Genomic DNA, 20751 nt, shown 5'->3' with positions numbered 1-20751 from the left:
GACGGTTCATTTAAAGACGAACAACGACACATTCTCTGAAGACTATTGCATGCTGTTTTAATTTTATGTAAAGAACCTGCAGGTTTCGTAAGTGATGCATGTGTTGATTGTGTTGAAAAATGCAACATTATGGCATTCACTATTTCTTTTCATGTATAACTCATTGCTGTATTTTGTCCAGAATTACAAAATCGCAATAAAATTGCAATATCTGTTCATAGTGCTGTTACATGATGTATTCTTTGTTTATCAGTGTTTGCTGCCTAAAGTATGTACAGTAATATCACGATGGAGTTATAATGCAGAGGGGATGTTACAAGTCAGAACTGGGAGACAGCTAATTACTATTATATATCAGACAGATTCTGGCAACCTCAAACCACAACGGTCACAAAATCTTTGACTAGTCATATTCTCTACACTGTCAGAATAAACAAATATGGCTATTTTTCCAACTGTATTTACACAAATGATTGGTGACAGAGAATATGTGACAACTAACATTCTTTAAAGACACAAAGATATAGTCCAATACTGAAGGGCAATTCAGTCGTCAAAGACCATAACATGAACTTTATTCAATTTGGCATTTAGATTCAAGTCTGTTGTATTTATTTTCATATGCATTTGAAACAACATGACAAACTACATCAAAAGGGTTCAATTTGACACAGTGAGAATTAAAATGGTAAAAATGTGAAACATTACAATTGTACAATTCTATTGTGTAATTTTACTGTGTAATTGTTGTGTTGTATGCAATACGATATGTCAATTTGACAATGAAAACATCTTGGAAAGTTGATCGTTACGAAGAGGAAAATGCTATTCTATGTCATGCTTCCTATAACAGACTTATAACAGAGATTTCTAATCAGAGCTTATGGTTGGCCCCTATGCATACAGGAAAGCATTATCATTTCTCTATTACAGAATCACAGTTTTTAACACAGTATCATATACTCTTTGTTTTGTATTAAGTCTAGCTGACCCCGGCCCTCATTTTATCCAGTGTCGTGTTCATTAGAGCACACCGTTTTCTTCCGTTTGTGCCAAGTCAATACGACCGAGGACTTCTATCTATTGCCGCGCCCCGGTTTGTCCGGAACCCCCAGACCCTGTGTGTGAACGTGTGTGTGAGACCCTACCTAACCCCTATTTCACCTTTATCTCACGCCTCCTCCCAGTTTGTCCAAAACCCTTAGGCCTTTCTCCAGGTACTCAGCCCGGCTCAGCCAGAAGGACTCCTTGTCCTTCATGATGTTGGCCAGCACTGCTCCACCCATGAACACCATGTGTTTACGCCGTGGAGGGTCCTCAATGCGGATCTTAAACTTCTGTACAGAGGGAGGAAAGGAACGGGGAAAGGGAGTGGGTCGAAAAACATATGGTAAACTAAAATGAAGGAACACAACATTTGCACAGGTTTACTTAATGTAGTGTGTGTGTGTGTGTGTGTGTGTGTGTGTGTGTGTGTGTGTGTGTGTGTGTGTGTCTGTGTCTGTGTCTGTGTGTCTGTGTGTGCAAGCGTCCGTGCATGTATATGTGTGTGCTTACAGAGAGCTTCTCAGTGTCCCCCTGCAGCACCCTCTCCAGGTAGAGCTGTTTGATCTCTCTCTCCAGTCTGGAGGGAAGGCCGGGGTACATGGTGGTGCCTCCAGACAGCACAATGTGCTTGTAGAAGTCAGACCTTCCGGAGGGAGAGGCACATACAACATGGAATCAGACATAAACCATAACGCGTGCGAACAGTTCTTATTCATTTAACGGGTGGTTGAGGGAGATTGAGGTCATCTAGCTATAGATGTATAATATTATGGCTTATATTATACATTTAATACAGCTACCAAACAACTACAATAACCTACACGATCGTATGTAACGAAAATATATAATGTGTGTAAACATATATGTATTACAACTATGTAACGACTATTGTGCAGATCTCTAACTTTAGCATGGGCCAACAGTGTATTGTACCGTATAGCTGACCTGACGCTAAAGCCTAGCCTCCTCCCATACTTGTGCGACATTAAAACACACAATAGAAAGGTTTGCGACAACACATACAGTATGAGACAAAGCTAGCGAGCGGCGTTATGTCCAGCCATTAAACCATATGGAGACCAGCAGCAGGGTGGCGTATCGCTGACCTGAGATCTATGTCAGCAGCCTGGATGGTGTTGAACAGCAGCTCTGCCACACCGGCTCCCTCTACGTTGATGAGGTGGGGCTGGAAGAGGGCCTCAGGGGCCCCGAACCGCTCCCCTCCCACCATCACCTGACGACCATCAGGGAGCTAGAACAAAGAGAGAGAGAGTTAGTGAATAATTACGAATTCATACCTCTTATTTTCTGAAGTATTTTATGTCACTGATTTACAGTAGCTATGGGCGTGGGGTAGAGAGATTTATACGAGGTTATCCTGGGTGTCAGATTGTTTCTGAGTTCTGCAACTTTGCTACGTCGTTGCCTTGCCACAGTCCATTTGTTAACAGCGAAACAGATTGCTACCCAAGCTAAAAGAGCATTGTTCACATTCATAAGCATTCGCTCCAATTGACATGTGTGGATAGGGTTAGCTACAGTACCATGTATGACTCCACTAGCACGGTGGTCTCTGTGGCCAGTCTCTGCTCCTGTTCTATGTTGTATCCCACGTAGCATAGTTCCTCCTTCATCATGCGGACCGTCTCAAAGTCCGCCGACTGGTTGAAGACGTAGCCGCGCAGCAACAGCAGCTGAGAGATAGGTCAGAGGTGGGGGAAAAAAACAAAGGAGTCTTTTATATTCATCCCCAGAAAGCAATTGAAATGACAAAATAGTTCATGATGAATGTGTAGTCCTATAGGCTATATATTTGCAAAGGTTTTGCATGATGATTGACACGAGGGAGAGAATTAACGTCGCCATATATCCGCTAAAGTTCATTTGGATGCGTCCCAGGTGGTAGCCTAAGTAGTGTACTGCATAGGGAACAGGGTGCCACTAGGGACGCCTCCCTCGTACACACCTTGATGAGGTAGCGTGTGATGTCACGCCCTGCGATGTCCAGCCTGCGCGTGAGATGGGGGAGAGAGAAGCCCTCGTACACGGGACAGATGTGGGTCACACCGTCACCCGAATCCACAACCACACCCGTTAGCAACCCTGGAGACAGGACAGGGCAGGACACACAGTGTCACGTAACAGACGGTATGATGGTGACCGACTGGGTTCGAACCTGCGCCCCCACAAGAATGTTTTATCCTGTTGAGCTAAAGTCTAGGCATTACACTATAGTATGTTCTTATTTACAGTATATATAACAGGGAGAGCCATGTCTTTGGGTCTAATCTCCCCTTACCCTGGGCATAGAGTGTGAGAACAGCCTGGATGGCCACATAGATGCCGTGGAACTGGTAGGTCTCGAACATGACCTCGGCAATCTTCTCCCGGTTCTTAGTGGGGTTCATGGGCGGTTCCGTCAGCAGCACCTTGAATCAAATTGAACTTTATTGATCCCCACACAACGTCACAACATACACAGATGGCAGAGGAATGTAAAAACTGTTTTTTAACTTAAAGACGCAATCCTAACGTTTTATGGAATGTCTAAAACGTAATAGTCTAGAAAAAAACATTGGAAGTTTAACAGACTAAATGCACTTCATTACCTAGGTCTCTCTTGCAATTTATTTGTATTTTACCTCAATTAAACTAACCTATATACAATAACTGACCTTGCAGTCTGGGGGGCTGATATTGAGGCGCCCAGGGCCAAAGGTGTAGTCCCACAGGTGAAGCATGTCTTCCCAGGAGCGCACGATGCCGTTGTCCATGGGGTAGGACACCTCCAGCATGGAGCGACACTCACTGGCCTCGTCACCCACCATCAAGTCCTAGGTTGAGGTTTGGGGGGTCACCAGGGGAGTTGGTTTGGATTTCTTTGATTATTCCGAAATATACAGAGGCTACAGACATGGCACTTCGAGATATTACCTCTATATTGTGATTGTCAGAGAGGGAGTTTACAGTCATGTACAATCAAAGGAGAATATGCTCAACTGAGGAGCAATCATGTTTGGACAGTAACTTTTCCCTTGACACATAAGAGTCAGTGTTTATCTTCAGGCTGGAAGTCAACTGTCTCCTTAATTAACCTCACCTTAATCTCGATGTTTCCGACCTTGGTGTTTGAACGAATGACGGGTCGACCCACCAACGCAGGGAAGATGTGCTCGGGGAAGTTGGAGCCAGCGAAGCCACACTTGACAAACTGCATGGAAACCAATATGAAAGAAACATGAGGTTGGTAGCTTACACGTTCAATACACTTTCAACATGAGAGGTTAAGGAAATACCAGTCTGCTGAAAAAGTCATACATTTTTGTGCATTGAGTGGAAACCAAAATGTGACCAGAGAATGTCACTCATGCTAAACTTCTGCAAAATATTTTCAGTTCAACTTTAAAGGCTGATGTGTCGAACAACTGTATCAAGTCAGCAATAACAACAGTGTAAAATGCATCTTGAAATAGTACATTTTACCTTCTATTGCTGTCTATTTACCTCTGTGCTTACAATACACACAAAACATCATGTTGTTCTTATGGTAACTTATCGGCAGCCAGTTACCTGTAAATTACTGTAAAAAACGGTACAAAAGGTACCAAAGAAACTCTTTGGAATTTACGGTAACATACAGTACCATTTTTACAGTAACTTACTGGTAACTGGCTGTCAGTAAGTTACTATAAGAACAACAGGATGTTTTGTATGTGTTGTAAGCACACAGGTAAATAGACAGCAATAGAATGTAGAATTTACTATTTCAATATACATTTTACACTGTTGTTATTGCTGACTTGATACAGTTGTTTGACACATCAGCCTTTAAAGTTGAACTGAAAATATTTTGTAGAAGTTTAGCATGAGTGACATTCTCTGTGGTCACATTTTGGTTTCCACTGCAGCGCGGTCCGCATTTTTCATGCTGCAGACGGTCAGAAATATTGTATTAGAAACACCTCTGTCGCATTATTCACAAACTCTCAGCATTCGCAGCTTCAAGTTCAGTAGCCTACCTCTCATCTCCTAGTTGGACATGCGAGATCAAGTGTGCCTATATGTGGGGTCTCAATTAAATACAGTAGCCTGCCTACCCTGTAAAGCCCATGGCCTTTTTTACTCAAATACTTGTAGTACGTTGAACTCAAAGTCAATGAAGTCATTATTACTTAAAATATTTGTGCTACTGACTCAAAACTAAATGAGAAGTCACGTGAACTACATTTTTTAAAAGAAGCACTATGCAGAAATTGCTCTGCCATTTCCTGGTTGCTAAAATGTTTATAGTTCGCCGAATTTCAGTTTATGTGACAAAACAAGCAAGTGTAGTGTAGAGAATCATTGTACCATCTAAACCGCTGTGAAATATAATTTCCATAACCAAAAATATTGTATTTTCAGCTTTTTGAAGCTGATGTTCAAAACTGAAAGTAACATTGGGTGATTGATTGATTGATTAATCTTATGCTACACAAAGATAAATAACTTTACTTTTTCTAAACCAATCCAGTCATTTAGTTAGATTTGGTTGTTCCAGTTTAAATGGCTTAGGTAGTCTTCTCACACTGTTCCTAAATCTGGAACTCATTATGGTTGCAGGTGAATAAAAATGTCTGTTGAATTTCCTAACTATGGCTAGATTCCAATAGGAATCACACATCACTTTCCAAGCCAGTCTAATCTGACTTGTAGGTAGTGTTGCAAAATTCTGTTACATTTCTCAGGTTATCTAGTAATCCGGGTTTGAAGATTCCTTGGAAATCCTTCAACCAGCACTTTTTTTAAATCTGGGAATTTTGGGAAAGTTACTGGAATTTTGCAACCATACTTGCAGGCCTGATGTGGCCTGTAAACCATCAGTTTCAGGCCACTGTATTAAGGTAACACTAGGCCTAAAAATAAGGCCTTATGAGATATGTAATGTATGGTCATAAAGAGTTGAATTATAATGACAACACTTGACTAGGAACTCACTTGGTGAAGGCCACAGGACTGAAAATTAACGAATTCAACAACCATGTCTCTAACCAGGTTTCCATTCAACCTTTTTATGTGAGTAAAATGGAAACTGCTAATTTGTCAGTAAACTTTTCAAATGTCGACTAAACACAATATGCTAGACATGATGGGGACGTTTTGTGTCAGTAAAATGTATTATGCAATAAATGACGGAGGAAACGCTTTTAATGCGCAAATATTGATATAATAACCATCATATCGACGTAAACTTGGAGTCACGCGATGACATGTTGTGTGGTCCTCCCACTGCGACTAGGGAAAGCATGCAGTTTATTAGGCTACAGATGTAAATTATCATAAACTTCAGATAAACTCATCGTCTTGCACTCTGTTGATATAATGATCGATGCTTGGCTGCCGTTTGACAAATAAAAAGTATCGGTCTTTTGTCTATAATAATATAATAATGTAGCCTATACCTGCACTGTAGGCTATATGCAAATTGTTGGCTAGAGCGCACGTGCCAATACAAAAATGTAGTTATAACGCAACATTTTGGGAAAATATGATAGAAACCCATTTAACTTTGAATTTTTATTCGGTACCTGGCAATTTAACGGCAAAAGTTATTTTTATGTGCACTACATCACTCACAGCCTTTTATATGCAACAAGTTAATTTGATGAAAACACATCTCAGGTGTGAAAATGGGCATATTGTTTCTATGCAGATTTGGAGGGCGCCTAACAAACGTGATTCGCGGTGCAGTCCAAAAATCTGACATTACATTTACCAGACGCTTTTATCCAGAGCGACTTACAGTAGTGAATGCATACATATATAACCCACAACCCTGGCGTTGCTAACACCATGCTCTACCAACTGAGCTACAGGGAACTGAAAAGGAAAAGGCGCAACCTGCACATACCTGTCACGACAGTCGTATAAATAATTGGACCATGGCGCAGCTTGAGTAGAGTTACACATTTTATTAATAGTGAAACTTCCAAAACAACAAAGATTTAACGATCGTGAAATACTTAGCGCACATAGGCACTAATACAAAACAATATCCCACATAGCAGGTGGGAAAAAGGACACACTAAGTATGATCCCCAATTAGAGGTAACGATTATCAGCTGCCTCTAATTGGGAACCATACACACACACCAACATAGAAATATAATACTTAGAAACGTCCCTAGTCACGCCCTGACCTAAAACACCATAGAGAACCCCGAGGGCTCTCTATGGTCAGGGCGAGACAGTACCGGCGCAGTGGAAGGCTCATGCCATGGCATCAGCGCAGGAAGCTCCGGGCCGTGGACCGTCACTGGAAGCTCCGGACCGTGGACCGTCACTGGAAACTCCGGACCGTGGACCGTCACTGGAAGCTCCGGACCGTGGACTGTCACTGGAGGCTCTGAACTGTGAACCGTCGCTGGAAGCTCTGGACTGTGAACCGTTGCCGGAGGTTCCGGGCTGTAGACCGTCGCTGGAGACTCCGGACTGTACACACGCACTGGTGGACGAGTGCAGGGAGCCGGCACAGGACTTACCGGGCTGGGAAGGCGCACTGGAGGCCTGGTGCGTGGAGCCGGCACAGGTTGCACCGGACTGATGACACTCTCCTCAAAACGCCTGCGCTGCAGCATACTCCTAGCCAACATCTCTCTCCGATATCCTTCCTCAAACTGCTCCATTGACCCCAGCGTCGTCGCTGTCCTCCTTTACTCCTCGGCGACTCCCGCCAAGGAAGGGTCTCGCATCCACCTAGTATCTCTTCCCATGTCCAACTCTCCTTCACCTCTTGGGCACGCTACTTGGTCCTGTTATGGTGGGATATTCTGTCACGACCGTCGTATAAATAACTGGACCAAGGCGCAGCGTGAGTAGAGTTACACATTTTATTAATAGTGATACTTCCAAAACAACAAAGATTTAACGATCGTGAAATACTTAGCGCGCATAGACACTCCTACAAAACAATATCACACATAGCAGGTGGGAAAAAGGACACACTAAGTATGATTAGAGGCGACGATTATCAGCTGCCTCTAATTGGGAACCATACACACACACCAACATAGAAATATAATACTTAGAAACCTCCCTAGTCACACCCTGACCTAAAACACCATAGAGAACCCCGAGGGCTCTCTATGGTCAGGGCGTGACAATGAGCGTCGCGCCTTTTCCTTTTCAATAGGCTAAATATTAATTACCCATTTATTTGTCTCTACCTACAAATAGTCCCACTCCTAAAAAGTAGGCTATATCGTATATGCAAAACCAAGAAAAAGTTCAGTAGCCTTACATATCCTCTTGGACATGCGAGATCAGCTGCCGTATTGTCTCAATTAAATAGAGTAGGCTATATGCCTGGGCGGAGAAGCACGGGCCAGATAAATACAAATAAACTAAATTTCTAAATATGATTTGGCTATAGTTTACTACAATGACATGGAATAAAAAGGCCTATTGATCACCAATATCTGTCTCTGTCTGAAAATCGTATCTCAAAGAAAGTGCAAGTGTCCGCTCTCTCTCCAACTATGCTCTCGTCAAACTACTGTACGTCTAGCCTACTGGTTTATATAGCCCAGTAAAACCGATCGATTGCCGAATATAACGGGCCACGTGAAAAGCTCAGGTAATTTAATCTAACCTATTTCTTAGATTATTTCTGCGCATTTGTTTATTGCCTATAGGGCGCAAAATTGCTGAGACAATAGCTGCCAAACGAGCTGCGTCACACACCTAAAATAACATTGCGCGACTTAGGTTGGGTTCGGGGCCAGTTCTTGCGGGAGCAGGTGGGAGTCGGACATAAAGCCAGAGAGAGTGGGCGGGTGCAGCATTAAAAACTGCGGTTGCGGGCGGGAGCGGGATTAAGAAATCAGTCCCACCTAGACCTCTATTCCAATCACTAGCACCAGCCGCAAGTGTGGAGGCTGGGCAAGTAAACTCTTGTAGCTCATAAATCTATGTTGTACTTCTGCAGGACATGAAGTTTAAAGGGTCTTTCAATATCCATTTGTTTCTTGCAGATGAACTCAAGAAGCAAGAAGCATGAGGAATTGAGAATTATCTCAGAAATGATTGGGTTGTGTTCCTTTCCCGCTTCCCCTCCAATAACAGCTCACTCCAACACATCACCACCATGTATGGCAGTTTGTGTGAATAAGAGGAGTCGGCTGTGACAAGTCCAGACAGATGTGCACTCATAACAGACCCACACCCCAACCTACTACCTGCGCAGAGAACAGCATTCTACATAGGTTTCTACAACATCATACTTTTTTTAAGTGACTCTCTGAAACCACATTTCTGAATTAAATGTTGCAACTTTGTAGCAGGATATTAGAAACTGTGCTGTTATCAACACACAACACAGCATTTTGGTGAGATATGGTTGCAACTGTATAACAGACTTCATGTAATTCTACTTATTTACCAGATACATTTTTTCTGTTTTAAAGTACGTTTTCTGCAGTGCTACACATATTGCCATGGACGGAGAGAGATAATTTATTTCAATTTCATAACAAATTTCCTGCAATCCTACCAAGATACTTTTTGGTCATTTTTAAAGCTAATTTCCTGCCATTCTACCTAATTTGCCATGGTGCGGAGAGAAATGTTTGCAGTTTTACAGCAAATTTCCTGCAATTCTACACATTTTTCCATGACTTATTCCATATTAATGATATCTGAGTGAGAGTGACTAACAAAATCAGTGAGGGCTCCCTGGAGGTCTGGGCCCCTGGGCACGTGCCCTGAGTGCCCGGTCAGGATTCGGCCATGATTACTACAAGTTAAGATAACTGGCTAGACAATTTACCAATCTGAAAATTGTTAGCTGACATGTTTATTTTTTTGGGGGGGGGGGGAATCAGGGTCAACTAGCCAAAGGGACAAATACAATTGATTAAGATATAGCGTCACACACCTACATTGCTTCTTGCAGGTTGTTAAATTTCAATTATGCATACACTCATAATTAATTCCCAAATCCTAAATCAACATTCAATATTATAATTGTTTTACTCGGTGGGGTAGTGATAAAACAATTAAAGTAATTAAAACAACGTTTTGTCGACATATTCACTCACCCCTGTGCCATTGTCACAGACGACAACTTTTCTGCCCTCGCTGTCCATGTTCCACTGATGCTGAGTGAAGGTACCTCTATATATTCCCTGCGGTCGGGGCTCTCAACGCAGGCGGGCTAGTCCAATTAAGCAACACTTCATTTCTTTCTAAACACACGGGGAAAGATTTTTGCGAAATGGAAAATACGAGGGACTGCAACAAATTCTTCTTCCTTCAATAACGTGAAGTGTGGGCGGGGTCGAGACTAGTGTGGGCAGGAGAAAAGACAAGGGGGCGGGAATTGGCGTAGGTCAACAGGTAGGCTATGTGTCAATCTCACTGTCTAATTGTTGGTCACAAATCAACTCTAATTGTTTAATTATTAAATAGTGAAGTCGGAGGATGATGCCGTCAAACCCAGCACATATGAATCCTCCTCCCAAACAAACAACCAACCTATGGTTTCATCCTCTTGATCACTATCCAATATTCGCCCCTTGTCACCTTTAAACGCTCATGCCTCGTTCGTGCAGACTTCAACATCAGGTTTGGATCAACATTGTTTCATTTATTCCAAATTCATACACAACCAGACACATTTTTACAAAATGCTTATTTTCCAATGAATACATCGCACAACAATGTATTGTTTGGTGATATTAATATGGGTATATATATATACAGATACAGCAGTCATATATATGAACCAGGTCGTTATGCTGTCCTCAAAGGTTTATAGGTACATCAAGGAGTTGCGCTTCACGTTCACCCTTAGGCTACTTATCAATCTTGCTTTTATATTTCGTAGTTTCATTTCATTCCTATCCCATTCACTCACTTACTGTTTTGCTCTGAAAGGCAACGCATGTATGAAGTGCATCTCTAGAGAGCAGTGGAGAGGATTCCACACACTGAATGATGCCTCATACAACACTCTAAAGAATATACCAGGTTGGAATAATATTATAATGAGGATGTTTTGGACACATCATACAAAGCAGCATAGTTATACAGTTGTTACATTGTCATAATAGAAGAAGAATGTTAAACTATCTAATCTAAATGCAAATGTGCGGTGATGACGTGAATGTCTTTTCCATACATAACATTGTCTGGAGCCTAAGTCTATTTGTGGTTCTGTTAGCTTTCGGGAACAGTAATGGTTTACAACGGTGGCTAAATGGAAGTGGAACTTAAAAGAGTTCCGTGTGGCTGTGATGCCCACAGAACTATGATACCCACGGAATGAAAGTAGAATGAGAATCTGTAGTTCCTTTTTAAGGCAGTGACGTGTAGGCCTATGAGGGGAAATGCAGACCTGTCTGTTCCAATCACTGATCATAAGCAGTTCTGAGTTTACTAACGACCGCGCATGTAAGAAACCAACAGCCTACCGAAGGCATTGTTCATTGTAAGGGGCAAATTAAGAAACAGGATTAAAGCGAGTACTCAATGATAGACTACTAAAAAATAGACTCCCTATGAGTTGAAACCGGTCAAAACATATGATATTATAATTCAGGTTCGGTATTTACTCTAACTCTAAGACTGTGACTATGTATATTATTTCTATAAATAATGTGCCTGAGAATAGTTATTGCTGTTATAGAATGTTATTGCTCCTGACTGACTGACTGACTGACTACCCACATTCCAGCCCAAATCTACAGGACAGAGAATTGTAGTTGGTACTTCTTTGTACAAGTCAGCAGCACAGTCAAAAAGTACTACATTGGCTTGCGAAAGTATTCACCCCCCTTGGAATTTTTCCTATTTTGTTGCCTTACAACCTGGAATTAAAATAGATTTTTTGGGGGGGTTTGTATCATTTCATTTACACCACTTTGAAGATGCAAAATATTTTTCATTGTGAAACAGACAAGAAATAAGACCAAAAAATTGAAAACTTAAAAAATTAAAAACTTGAGCGTGCATAACTATTCACCCCCCTAAAGTCAATACTTTGTAGAGGCACCTTTTGCAGCAATTACAGCTGCAAGTCTCTTGGGCTATGTCTCTACAACCTTGGCACATCTAGCCACTGGGATTTTTGCCTATTGTTCAAGGCAAAACTGCTTCAGCTCCTTCAAGTTGGATCGGTCCCGCTGGTTTACAGCAATCTTTAAGTCATTCGACAGATTGTCAATTGGATTGAGGTCTGGGCTTTGACTAGGCCATTCCAAGACATTTAAATGTTTCCCCTTGAATCACTCAAGTGTTGCTTTAGCAGTATGCTTAGGGTCATTGTCCTGCTGGACGGTGAACCTCCGTCCCAGTCTCAAATCTATGGAAGACTGAAACAGGTTTCCCTCAAGAATTTCCCTGTATTTAGCTCCATCCATCATTCCTACAATTCTGACCAGTTTCCCAATCCATGCCGATGAACAACACCCCCACAGCATGATGCTGCCACTACCATGCTTCACTGTGGAGATGGTTTTCTCTGGGTGATGAGAGGTGTTGGGTTTGCCCCAGACATGGCGTTTTCCTTGATGGCCAAAAAGCTCAATTTTAGTCTCATCTGACAAGAGTACCTTATTCCATATGTTTGGGGAGTCTCCCACATGCATTTTGGCGAACACCAAACGGGTTTGCTTATTTTTTTCTTTAAGCAATGGATTTTTTCTGACCATTCTTCCATAAAGCCTTGCTCTGTGGAGTGTACGGCTTAAAGTGGTCCTATGGACAGATACTCCAATCTCCGCTGTGGAGCTTTGCATATCTTTGGTCTCTTTGTTGCCTCTCTGATTAATGCCCTGCTTGCCTGGTCTGTGAGTTTTGGTGGGCGGCCCTCTCTTGACAGGTTTGTTGTGGTGCCATATTCTTTCCATTTTTTAATAATGGATTTAATGGTGCTCAGTGGGATGTTCAAAGTTTTGGATATTTTTTATAACCCAACCCTGATCTGGACTTCTCCACAACTTTGTCCATGACCTGTTTGGAGAGCTCTGTGGTCTTCATGGTGCCGCTTTATTGGTGGTGCCCCTTGATTAGTGGTGTTGCAGACTCTGGGGCCTTTCAGAACAGGTGTATATATACTGAGATCATGTGACAGATCATGTGACACTTAGATTGCATACAGGTGGACTTTATTTAACTAATTATGGGACTTCTGAAGGTAATTGGTTGCACCAGATCTTATTTAGGGGATTCATAGCAAAGGGGGTGAATACATATGCACGCACCACTTTTCAATTTTTTTTAATTCTTTGAAACAAGTAATTTTTTTCATTTCACTTCACCAATTTGGACTATTTTGTGTATGTCCATTACATGAAATCCAAATAAAAATCAATTTAAATTACAGGTTGTAATGCAACAAAATAGGAAAAACGCCAAGGGGGGTGAATACTTTTGCAAGGCACTGTAAATAACCGTGTACCTCACAGTCATGTGCGATGGTGCATTTTAAGTGCATGTGTTTGTGGATGGTCCAATCCCCAACCCCCCACCCCTCCCAATTCTTCCACTAGCAACCACATCAAGTGTCCATATCAAGTCTTTTGTCAAAGTGTTCAATCCCAACTCACAGACAGATAGTACTTCTACAGTGTCTATATTGTCTCTATATCTGTGGGGCCGGGGCTTCCTGGCTGAAAACCAATTATAGCATCTCTCTTCAGGCCTCAACCAATTAGAGCCTCTCTCCAGCTGCGCTCAATGACCCGACCTCAGGATTCAAACTCGCTGTCGCTGCTGACGGAGATGTCGGGGGTGGAGGCTCCGGTGCCCCGGGGGTCGGTGCCAGTGCTGCAGTCACTGGCCTCGGGGCTGCCCGGGTGACAGGGGGAGGCAGCCAGCAGGCTGGGATGGTGGGCGTGGTGCTCCTGGACAGAACCCTCAGGGGAGCATCCGGAAGGCAGGTGGGTGGGGTCATGCTGCAGTCTGGGAACAGGGTGAAGGAGATCGTGAAGTTAGTTTTAGAGATACATGGTTGGTTGAAGTGTTACCTAAGTGGTACACTCCGTGACTAATTGTGGTGCTTGTCTTGAGTTAAAACAATAATCAATTGGCTCACACTCAAAAAGCAGTATTTTGATAAATTGCTTAATTTTTCAGTTTAGAATTAAAACATCTTCAACAAGACACAGCAAGTCAAAGGTTCCAGCTGAGTAACCTCCTCTCTTGCCTTGACTTGAGTCTTGACGTACCTGTTCTTTGCCGACGCGGCCCTGTCTCTCTGGCGTCGGTTCTTGAACCAGTTGCCGACCTGTGTGGGCGTGAGTCCCGTGGCCTGGGCCAGGTGCCGTTTCCTGGACGGGTTTGGGTAGGGGTCCTGGAGGTACCACTCCCTGAGCAGGCTACGAGTTCTCTCCTTGGAGACATAAAGGACACAACAATGGTCAGTTCCCTGCTTCATGTAGCCAACAGTGTTCCTAATAATCTATATCTTTCACAATCAGATATGACATATGCAGTATATGGGTGTGATATCTTTCATTAGGCTACTCCATTGATATTGTTAAGAGAAGATCTCCTGCAGGAGACCTAAGCCCTGCTGAAAATAATCATATTAAATTGGATTTAAGGGATAATAATTATAATCTACATTATCAACATAAAGATGTTATACTGTATATGGCTCAGGATAAAAGGGCTTAGTACTGGAGAGAGGGCAAGATGCCTTACGATTAGTAGAGATTTACACTTTGTGGGGCAGCGAGATGATTTGCCTGCAGTACCTGACTCTACCACAAGAGGGAGATGTAACGGGGGAGTTGGGACATTACCTAAACTCCACTGACCTACTGTACTATCTATAGCAAACGTCAGTGCTCAGCCTCAGACCCTTCACCTAATGGTCTTGCACAGACTTTACCCATTCAATATTGTCAACAACATCCTGGACCAGAGAGTGACACATGGAGCTTATGTTGTTTTTGTGGAAATGTGACCTGCTCAAAGCGTGTATCTGCTCAGGTTAAGTCTAGGGCTACTCAGTCAGTCACAATCTTTTTTTGTGCTGTGTGTAGCTACCGTATCTTCTAAAATGACCTATTCCCTGCCCTGATGCAAGGGATTTCATATGCATTTAATAGCGATTTTTTTTGTTTGAAGTGCATTTTCGAAGCAACCAAAATCCTGTAATGGTTAACAGGAATAGGGATGCCTTATGCCTGTGTTTTTTGTTTTCCAAAAGATAACTGATGATGTCTATACTGACATCAAAAAGGTAAAAACACTGTTAAGCCCAACATTTCCCCCGAGACCTAATGATTGTCAGCTTGGTTCCACAGACGTTTGCGTTGGAGTGATGTTGACTGCTACAGTTTCACTTCAATAGTGAAACACAGTCCCCATTCAACATGCTGTTATGGAGCTCTTTAACCACAGGATTACTGCAGGTTGAAGTAGCCTGAAATCTAGACCTGTTTTGTGCTAGCAGTTCCCCTCCTTGTACTCTGTGTCATATGAGGAATGGATTGTTGTCACAAAAAGATTGTTACCCAGGCTAAGGTTGAAGAGCAGAAGCATCTCTTCTCACCTATGTCATTTACATGCTGAGATGTAGATTATTTTAATGAAAATACTTAAAAAAAACAAATATATATTTTGTGTAGCCTATTGAGTCTTGATTTGGCTGACATTGCTTGTTTCTTGGCTATAACATTTAGCCTGTAATTCATAAGGTTGGTGATGTTTTTTGGTTTGTGTTTTGATTTGTGAATCCACACAAAGACGCTAATGCATATTGCCAGTGGTTCAGCAGAGAGACTGTAGACAGTCATGTATTGCTCTGTCCCTCAGTAAAGGAAGTGACATGTGCAGCCATATTGCTACAGAAGATAAGTCCTGTTTGAAACTTTACCCTGTGAAAAACTTTGCCACCAAACTCAAAGCAGTGAATGGTAGAAAGTGAAACGCTATAAAATTACATCTTAGAACATCATTTAACAGGATCTCTGTGGGAAACACCATTGCATTCATTTGTTTCTCTATAGAAATAGCCTACAGCCTCTTATGTGAAAAAAAAAAACGTTTACTATGTCTAACCTAACCTTGCAGGAGGGTATTGACCTTATTATTTATAGTCTGAGTTAACAGAGATCTGGACTGGAGAAAAAGAGAGAACCCTTGTCAGTGACTCAGTATCATTAACAACTGAAGCGCTCAGGAACTATTGGGGACTTGATATGCCAAGGTGCCATAATGGGACCTTCTGAAGTTATTTCAGATTTTTTGTTTTATTTAACATTTATTTAACAGAATGACAACAGAATGACAGAATGTAAGAATTTAAAAAATGTTTTACAAATGAACAATTAACAGTGAATCAGCCCAGTAGCCTGGGTGGCAGCGTAGCCTAGTGGTTAGAGCGTTGGACTAATAATTAAAAGGTTGCAAGTTCGTATCCCCGAGCTGACAAGGTAAAAATCCCTCGTTCTGCCCCTGAACTAGGCCATCATTGAAAAAAAAGAATTTGTACTTAACTGACTTGCCTAGTTAAATAAAGGTAAAAAATATATACACAGTCAGATATTATTTATTGGTTTTGTTCATTTCTAATTTATAGCCAGTTAGTGTATATAGGCATATATGTATGATGAAGGTGCATAACTATAGGTATGGTGCGAAAGAATAATACTTACAGCTTGGTGTCTCACCTTAAAGCAGTGCGTCTTCTGCTCGCCGTCCCAGATGGTGCGAGGCAGTGGGAACTTCTTCCGGATACGGTACTTCTCCACCGGTCCCAGGGGACGGCCCCGGAGCCGCTCTGCCTCGCGGTAATGCGCGTCCAGCCACAGATCTTGGAGTTTGGCGTGAGACTCGCGTGTAAAGCGGTGGCTCTGGAGGATCTGGTAAAGCGCCTCGAAGTTTCCTCCGTGGAAGGCGACCAGCGCCCGGGCGCGCATCACTGACTCGTGGCGGTTGAGAGCCTCCCCGGCGGAGCCAGGGACAGCGTCAGGCAGGGACCATAAGAACCGCCCCAGGCGCTCGATGTCGCCGGTCTCCTCGAGGTTCTCGCACACCCGAGCCACTTGTTCCGGGGTAAACATAGGCAAAGGGAACATCTTTCCCCTTTTTCGTTCTTCTCAGACTTTGTCAACAAATAAAATAGTCTATATTATCATATATCTAAAAAAAAAAAATGTTGGTTAATTTGCTAAGTGGACGTGGCCAATGGTCATATCATTCCAATTGTCTGGTGCGAGAAGTGTCCTTTTACGCACCACGTCCCAGTGAGCCTTCCAGTGATGCGGAAGTTTAGTTGAATCAAATATAGTTTTGTAGTAAAAATAAATCTGATTGGCAGCGAGTTCCTTATGTAAGTTGTTTCTCCTGTCTTTTCCCGGTATTGGCAAGCTATGCTATATGTGACAACAGTCGCGTCGGAGCCAGGCACTTCCTGGAGTTCTGTCGGTTCTAGTAGGCTAAAGAACGCCAGGAGTCAACCTGTATTTATAGATAGAAACAATTAGCATCTTTGTAGATGTTTTGAGAGGGATTATGCGCCTCGCAGTCATTAGCCACTTAGCGGGGGGTAATGTGTATAGAGGTGACAGCCTGATCAGATTGTTTGTTTTAGGCGAGGGATACATTGACTGTCAGGATGATTGGGAAGCTAACAACAAGGATATTTAATTGGTCTGATCTGCATGAAATGGCCGGCCGGGGGAAATCCATTTCAGGCGGGGGGAAATCCATTACAGGCCAAAGGACAGGGAGGAGGATGTGGGGAAGAGAAGAGAAGAGAATAGAGGAGGAAAATGTGTGTAATCAAGCGGTTTTTTTTTTTACCCATTAGGCCTGGTTGGTATTTACTAGAACGTTAAATCACCTAAATATAATGAAGTGATACATAATCAAACACTTTTCTATAACCAATCACTCGATAATTGGAATAGTAGAATAGTGACATATTATTGTTGTGTTTATAATAATGTGATAAAATGTTTGGTTTAAAAACATCTATATTGGACTCTTACGTATAGTTTTAGTTTACAGTTTGTCAACAAATTATTATAGGTCTTGGGTAAATTGTGCATATATTTTAGATAGGCCTAACCCAAACCTAAGTAATTTTATTCAGATATGTTTTTTTGTTTGTTGTTGTTTTTTAATCCTGGTGGATGGATGCACCCTGGCTCATAACATGTATGGGTTATAGATGACAGACCGCTTCACAGCTATAGTGTATGCTCTGATTTTAACGAGGTTTGAATCTGAGCGCCAGAGCTACCGCGCTAAGGATTTGGCAATCTGTATCTGTATCACATACCCGGAGGCCGCTACCATTTGCCTACGGCGAAATTTCACAGATGCATGTTTGGCAAAGCTGCTAAGCATTTTCTCAACGCTCCCGACAAAGTAATCGACTTTTAATTAAAGTGGACACTCATACCGTAGACCTACCCTCCTCCACCCCGGGCCGCCCCCGGGTCAGGATAGTTGTTCTTTAAATGTCTCTGGAGGCAGGGTGATGGAGATGGACGACAGTGTTACTCGGGGACACTGTATTATATGATCCTGCTTCATGGGTTCAATCCCTTTCTGATTTTATTAATCAGTCTTTAGGGGACACTTTTTTTTATCAATCCGGTTTAGAATAAGCATCTGTCTACGAATGCGGTACAACAAGCACATATGATAACGCATCTATAAATAGCCCGAACAACTACCTCTTCCCCTACTATATTTATTTATTTATTTTTGCTCCTTTGCACCCCAGTACTTCTACTTTGCACACTCATCTACTGTCAAATCTACCATTCCAGTGTTTTAATTGCTATATTGTATTTATTTCGCCACCATGGCCTATTTATTGCCTTTACCTCCCTTATCTCACCTCATTTGCTCACATTGTATATATACTTATTTTCCTACTGTATGTTTGTTTTACTCCATGTGTAACTCTGTGTTGTTATATGTGTCGAACTGCTACGCTTTATCTTGGCCAGGTCGCAGTTGTAAATGAGAACTTGTTCTCGACTTGCCTACCTGGTAAAATAAAGGTGAAATAAAATAAATAAATAAAACATAAACTATATTATATGAGTATAGGCTATAGGGAATTGCTATATGCTCTATAGCATATTAGATTACAGCCTATAGCTTTTCTATTTCATTCAACAGATTTGGGTCTATAGGCACATTGCGTGTTATTTAAAATTATTCATAATTGTATTTATTAGGCTACTGTTTTGTTTAGGGGAATAATGTTAATACGTTTGTGTATCTTGGTGGAGGTGGGTTGGGGTCAGTTCAGAAAAACCCTATTTGAAAATAAATGTGTTTTTTTTATTCTTGAATTGGAATTTCATTTAATCTCCGGAATTGATGGAATTGAAATGGAATTGACAGTAACCCTGGACAGTTTACATCCATAGTCTCTAGACTATAGAACCACATCAATGCCAATCTAGCAGACCAGGCTTATGGATTTTGTGTGCATAAAGGTTTTAAAATAGAAGTTGTGGTCACGTAAAGAAAGGGTCATGGTTTAGAAACAGGTAAAGTGGTTTAGTCTTGTCCAACAATCTTTCTACAAAACACAAATATGCATTTACCAGACAATATAGGCTTAGCTGGAGACCTTTGAGGTCATGATTGATTATATCATTTAGACAACAGACAAGTAATTCTGACTTTATGTAGAGTTTAACTGTAATAGCTGAATAAATACTTTCTTTTATTGGGAGATTTTCTTTCTTCAGTTTTCTTATTTTGCTTTATAACCTCTGAAAATTACTAGTACAATTGAATGGACTACAGATACACTACATGCCCAAAAGTATGTGGACACCTCCTCGTCTAACATCTCATTCCAAAATCATGGGCATTAATATGGAGGTGGTCCCCCCTTTGCTGCTATAACAGCCTCCACTCTTCTGTGAAGGCTTTCCAGTAGATGTTGGAACATTGCTGCCATTCAGCCACAAGAGCATTAGTGAGGTTGGGCACTGATGTTGGGCAATTAGGCCTGGCTTGCAGTCAGTGTTCCAATTCATCCCAAAGGTGTTCGATGAGGTTGAAGTCAGGGCTTTGTGCAGGCAAGTCAAGTTCTTCCACGTCGATCTTGACAAACAATTTCTGTATGGACTTCACTTTGTGCATGGTGGCATTGTCATGCTGAAACAGGAAAGGCCCTTCCCCAAACTGTTTCCACAAAGTTGGAAGCACAGAATCGTCTAGAATGTTATTGCATGCTGTAGCATTAAGATTTACCTTCACTGGAACTAAGGAGCCAAGCCGGAACCATGAAAAATAGCCCCAGACCATTATTTCTCCTCCACCAAACTTTACAGTTGGCACTATGCATTGGCACTAAACCCAGATTAGTCCGTCGGACTGCCAGATGGTGAAGCGTGATTCGTCACTCCAGAAACACGTTTCCACTGCTCCAGAGTCCAATGGCGGCAAGCTTTACACCACTCCAGCCGACGCTTGGCATTGCCCATGGTGATCTTAGGCTTGTGTGCGGCTTCTCGAGCATGGAAACCCGTTTCATGAAGCTCCCAACGAACAGTTATTGTGCTGACGTTGCTTCCAGAGGCAGTTAAGAACTCGGTAGTGAGTGTTGCAACTGAGGACAGACTATTTTTAGCACTACGCACTTTAGCACCGCTTCAGCACTCGGCGGTCCTGTTCTATGAGCTTGTGTGGCCTACCACTTCGCGGCTGAGCTGTTGTTGCATCCTATGATGG

The 20751-nt window shown here is 42.1% G+C and overlaps 2 protein-coding genes across 3 annotated transcripts; both read right to left on the bottom strand.

Annotated features, from left to right (window-relative positions):
• Positions 1–558: 558 nt before the first annotated feature.
• On the bottom strand, positions 559–10347 carry LOC106608890 (actin-related protein 2). Its single transcript, XM_014207086.3, has 9 exons — positions 10125–10347; positions 4148–4258; positions 3723–3881; positions 3347–3476; positions 3014–3150; positions 2592–2741; positions 2154–2299; positions 1558–1690; positions 559–1337 (listed from the first exon to the last, which is right to left on the bottom strand). Exons 1-9 carry the CDS (start codon positions 10170–10172, stop codon positions 1167–1169), a joined length of 1185 nt encoding a protein of 394 aa, XP_014062561.1. The 5' UTR covers positions 10173–10347; the 3' UTR covers positions 559–1166.
• A 304-nt stretch (positions 10348–10651) lies between these two features.
• Positions 10652–17720, bottom strand: LOC106608888 (homeobox protein SIX6). Of its 2 annotated transcripts, none has more exons than XM_014207084.3 (3): positions 16710–17720; positions 14256–14419; positions 10652–13989 (listed from the first exon to the last, which is right to left on the bottom strand). In XM_014207084.3, exons 1-3 carry the CDS (start codon positions 17115–17117, stop codon positions 13776–13778), a joined length of 786 nt encoding a protein of 261 aa, XP_014062559.3. In that variant the 5' UTR covers positions 17118–17720; the 3' UTR covers positions 10652–13775. The 2 variants fall into 2 exon arrangements, with proteins under 2 accessions (XP_014062559.3, XP_014062557.3); XM_014207082.3 differs by having other exon boundaries at positions 16695–17719.
• Positions 17721–20751: the final 3031 nt, after the last annotated feature.

The sequence above is a fragment of the Salmo salar genome, chromosome 07 (assembly GCF_965601325.2).
Source record: "Salmo salar chromosome 07, fSalSal1, whole genome shotgun sequence".
In the NCBI taxonomy this organism is placed as follows: domain Eukaryota; kingdom Metazoa; phylum Chordata; class Actinopteri; order Salmoniformes; family Salmonidae; genus Salmo; species Salmo salar.
The sequence above is the reverse complement of the archived record's forward strand: the minus strand, read 5'-3'. Positions and strand labels throughout refer to the sequence as shown.

What these genes read in the sequence shown, in the direction of transcription:
- LOC106608890 (XM_014207086.3), bottom strand. Translation starts at nt 10,172, where the DNA reads ATGGACAGCGAGGGCAGAAAAGTTGTCGTCTGTGACAATGGCACAGGG. An exon ending in TGCTAGTGGAGTCATACATG is followed by an intron (nt 2,300 to 2,591) that starts GTACTGTAGCTA and finishes TCTTTGTTCTAG; the next exon opens with CTCCCTGATGGTCGTCAGGT. An exon ending in GCTGCTGACATAGATCTCAG is followed by an intron (nt 1,691 to 2,153) that starts GTCAGCGATACG and finishes TCCCTCCGGAAG; the next exon opens with GTCTGACTTCTACAAGCACA.
- LOC106608888 (XM_014207082.3), bottom strand. Translation starts at nt 17,117, where the DNA reads ATGTTCCCTTTGCCTATGTTTACCCCGGAACAAGTGGCTCGGGTGTGC. An exon ending in TTAAGGTGAGACACCAAGCT is followed by an intron (nt 14,420 to 16,694) that starts GTAAGTATTATT and finishes TATGTCTCCAAG; the next exon opens with GAGAGAACTCGTAGCCTGCT. An exon ending in GCCGCGTCGGCAAAGAACAG is followed by an intron (nt 13,990 to 14,255) that starts GTACGTCAAGAC and finishes CCCTGTTCCCAG; the next exon opens with ACTGCAGCATGACCCCACCC.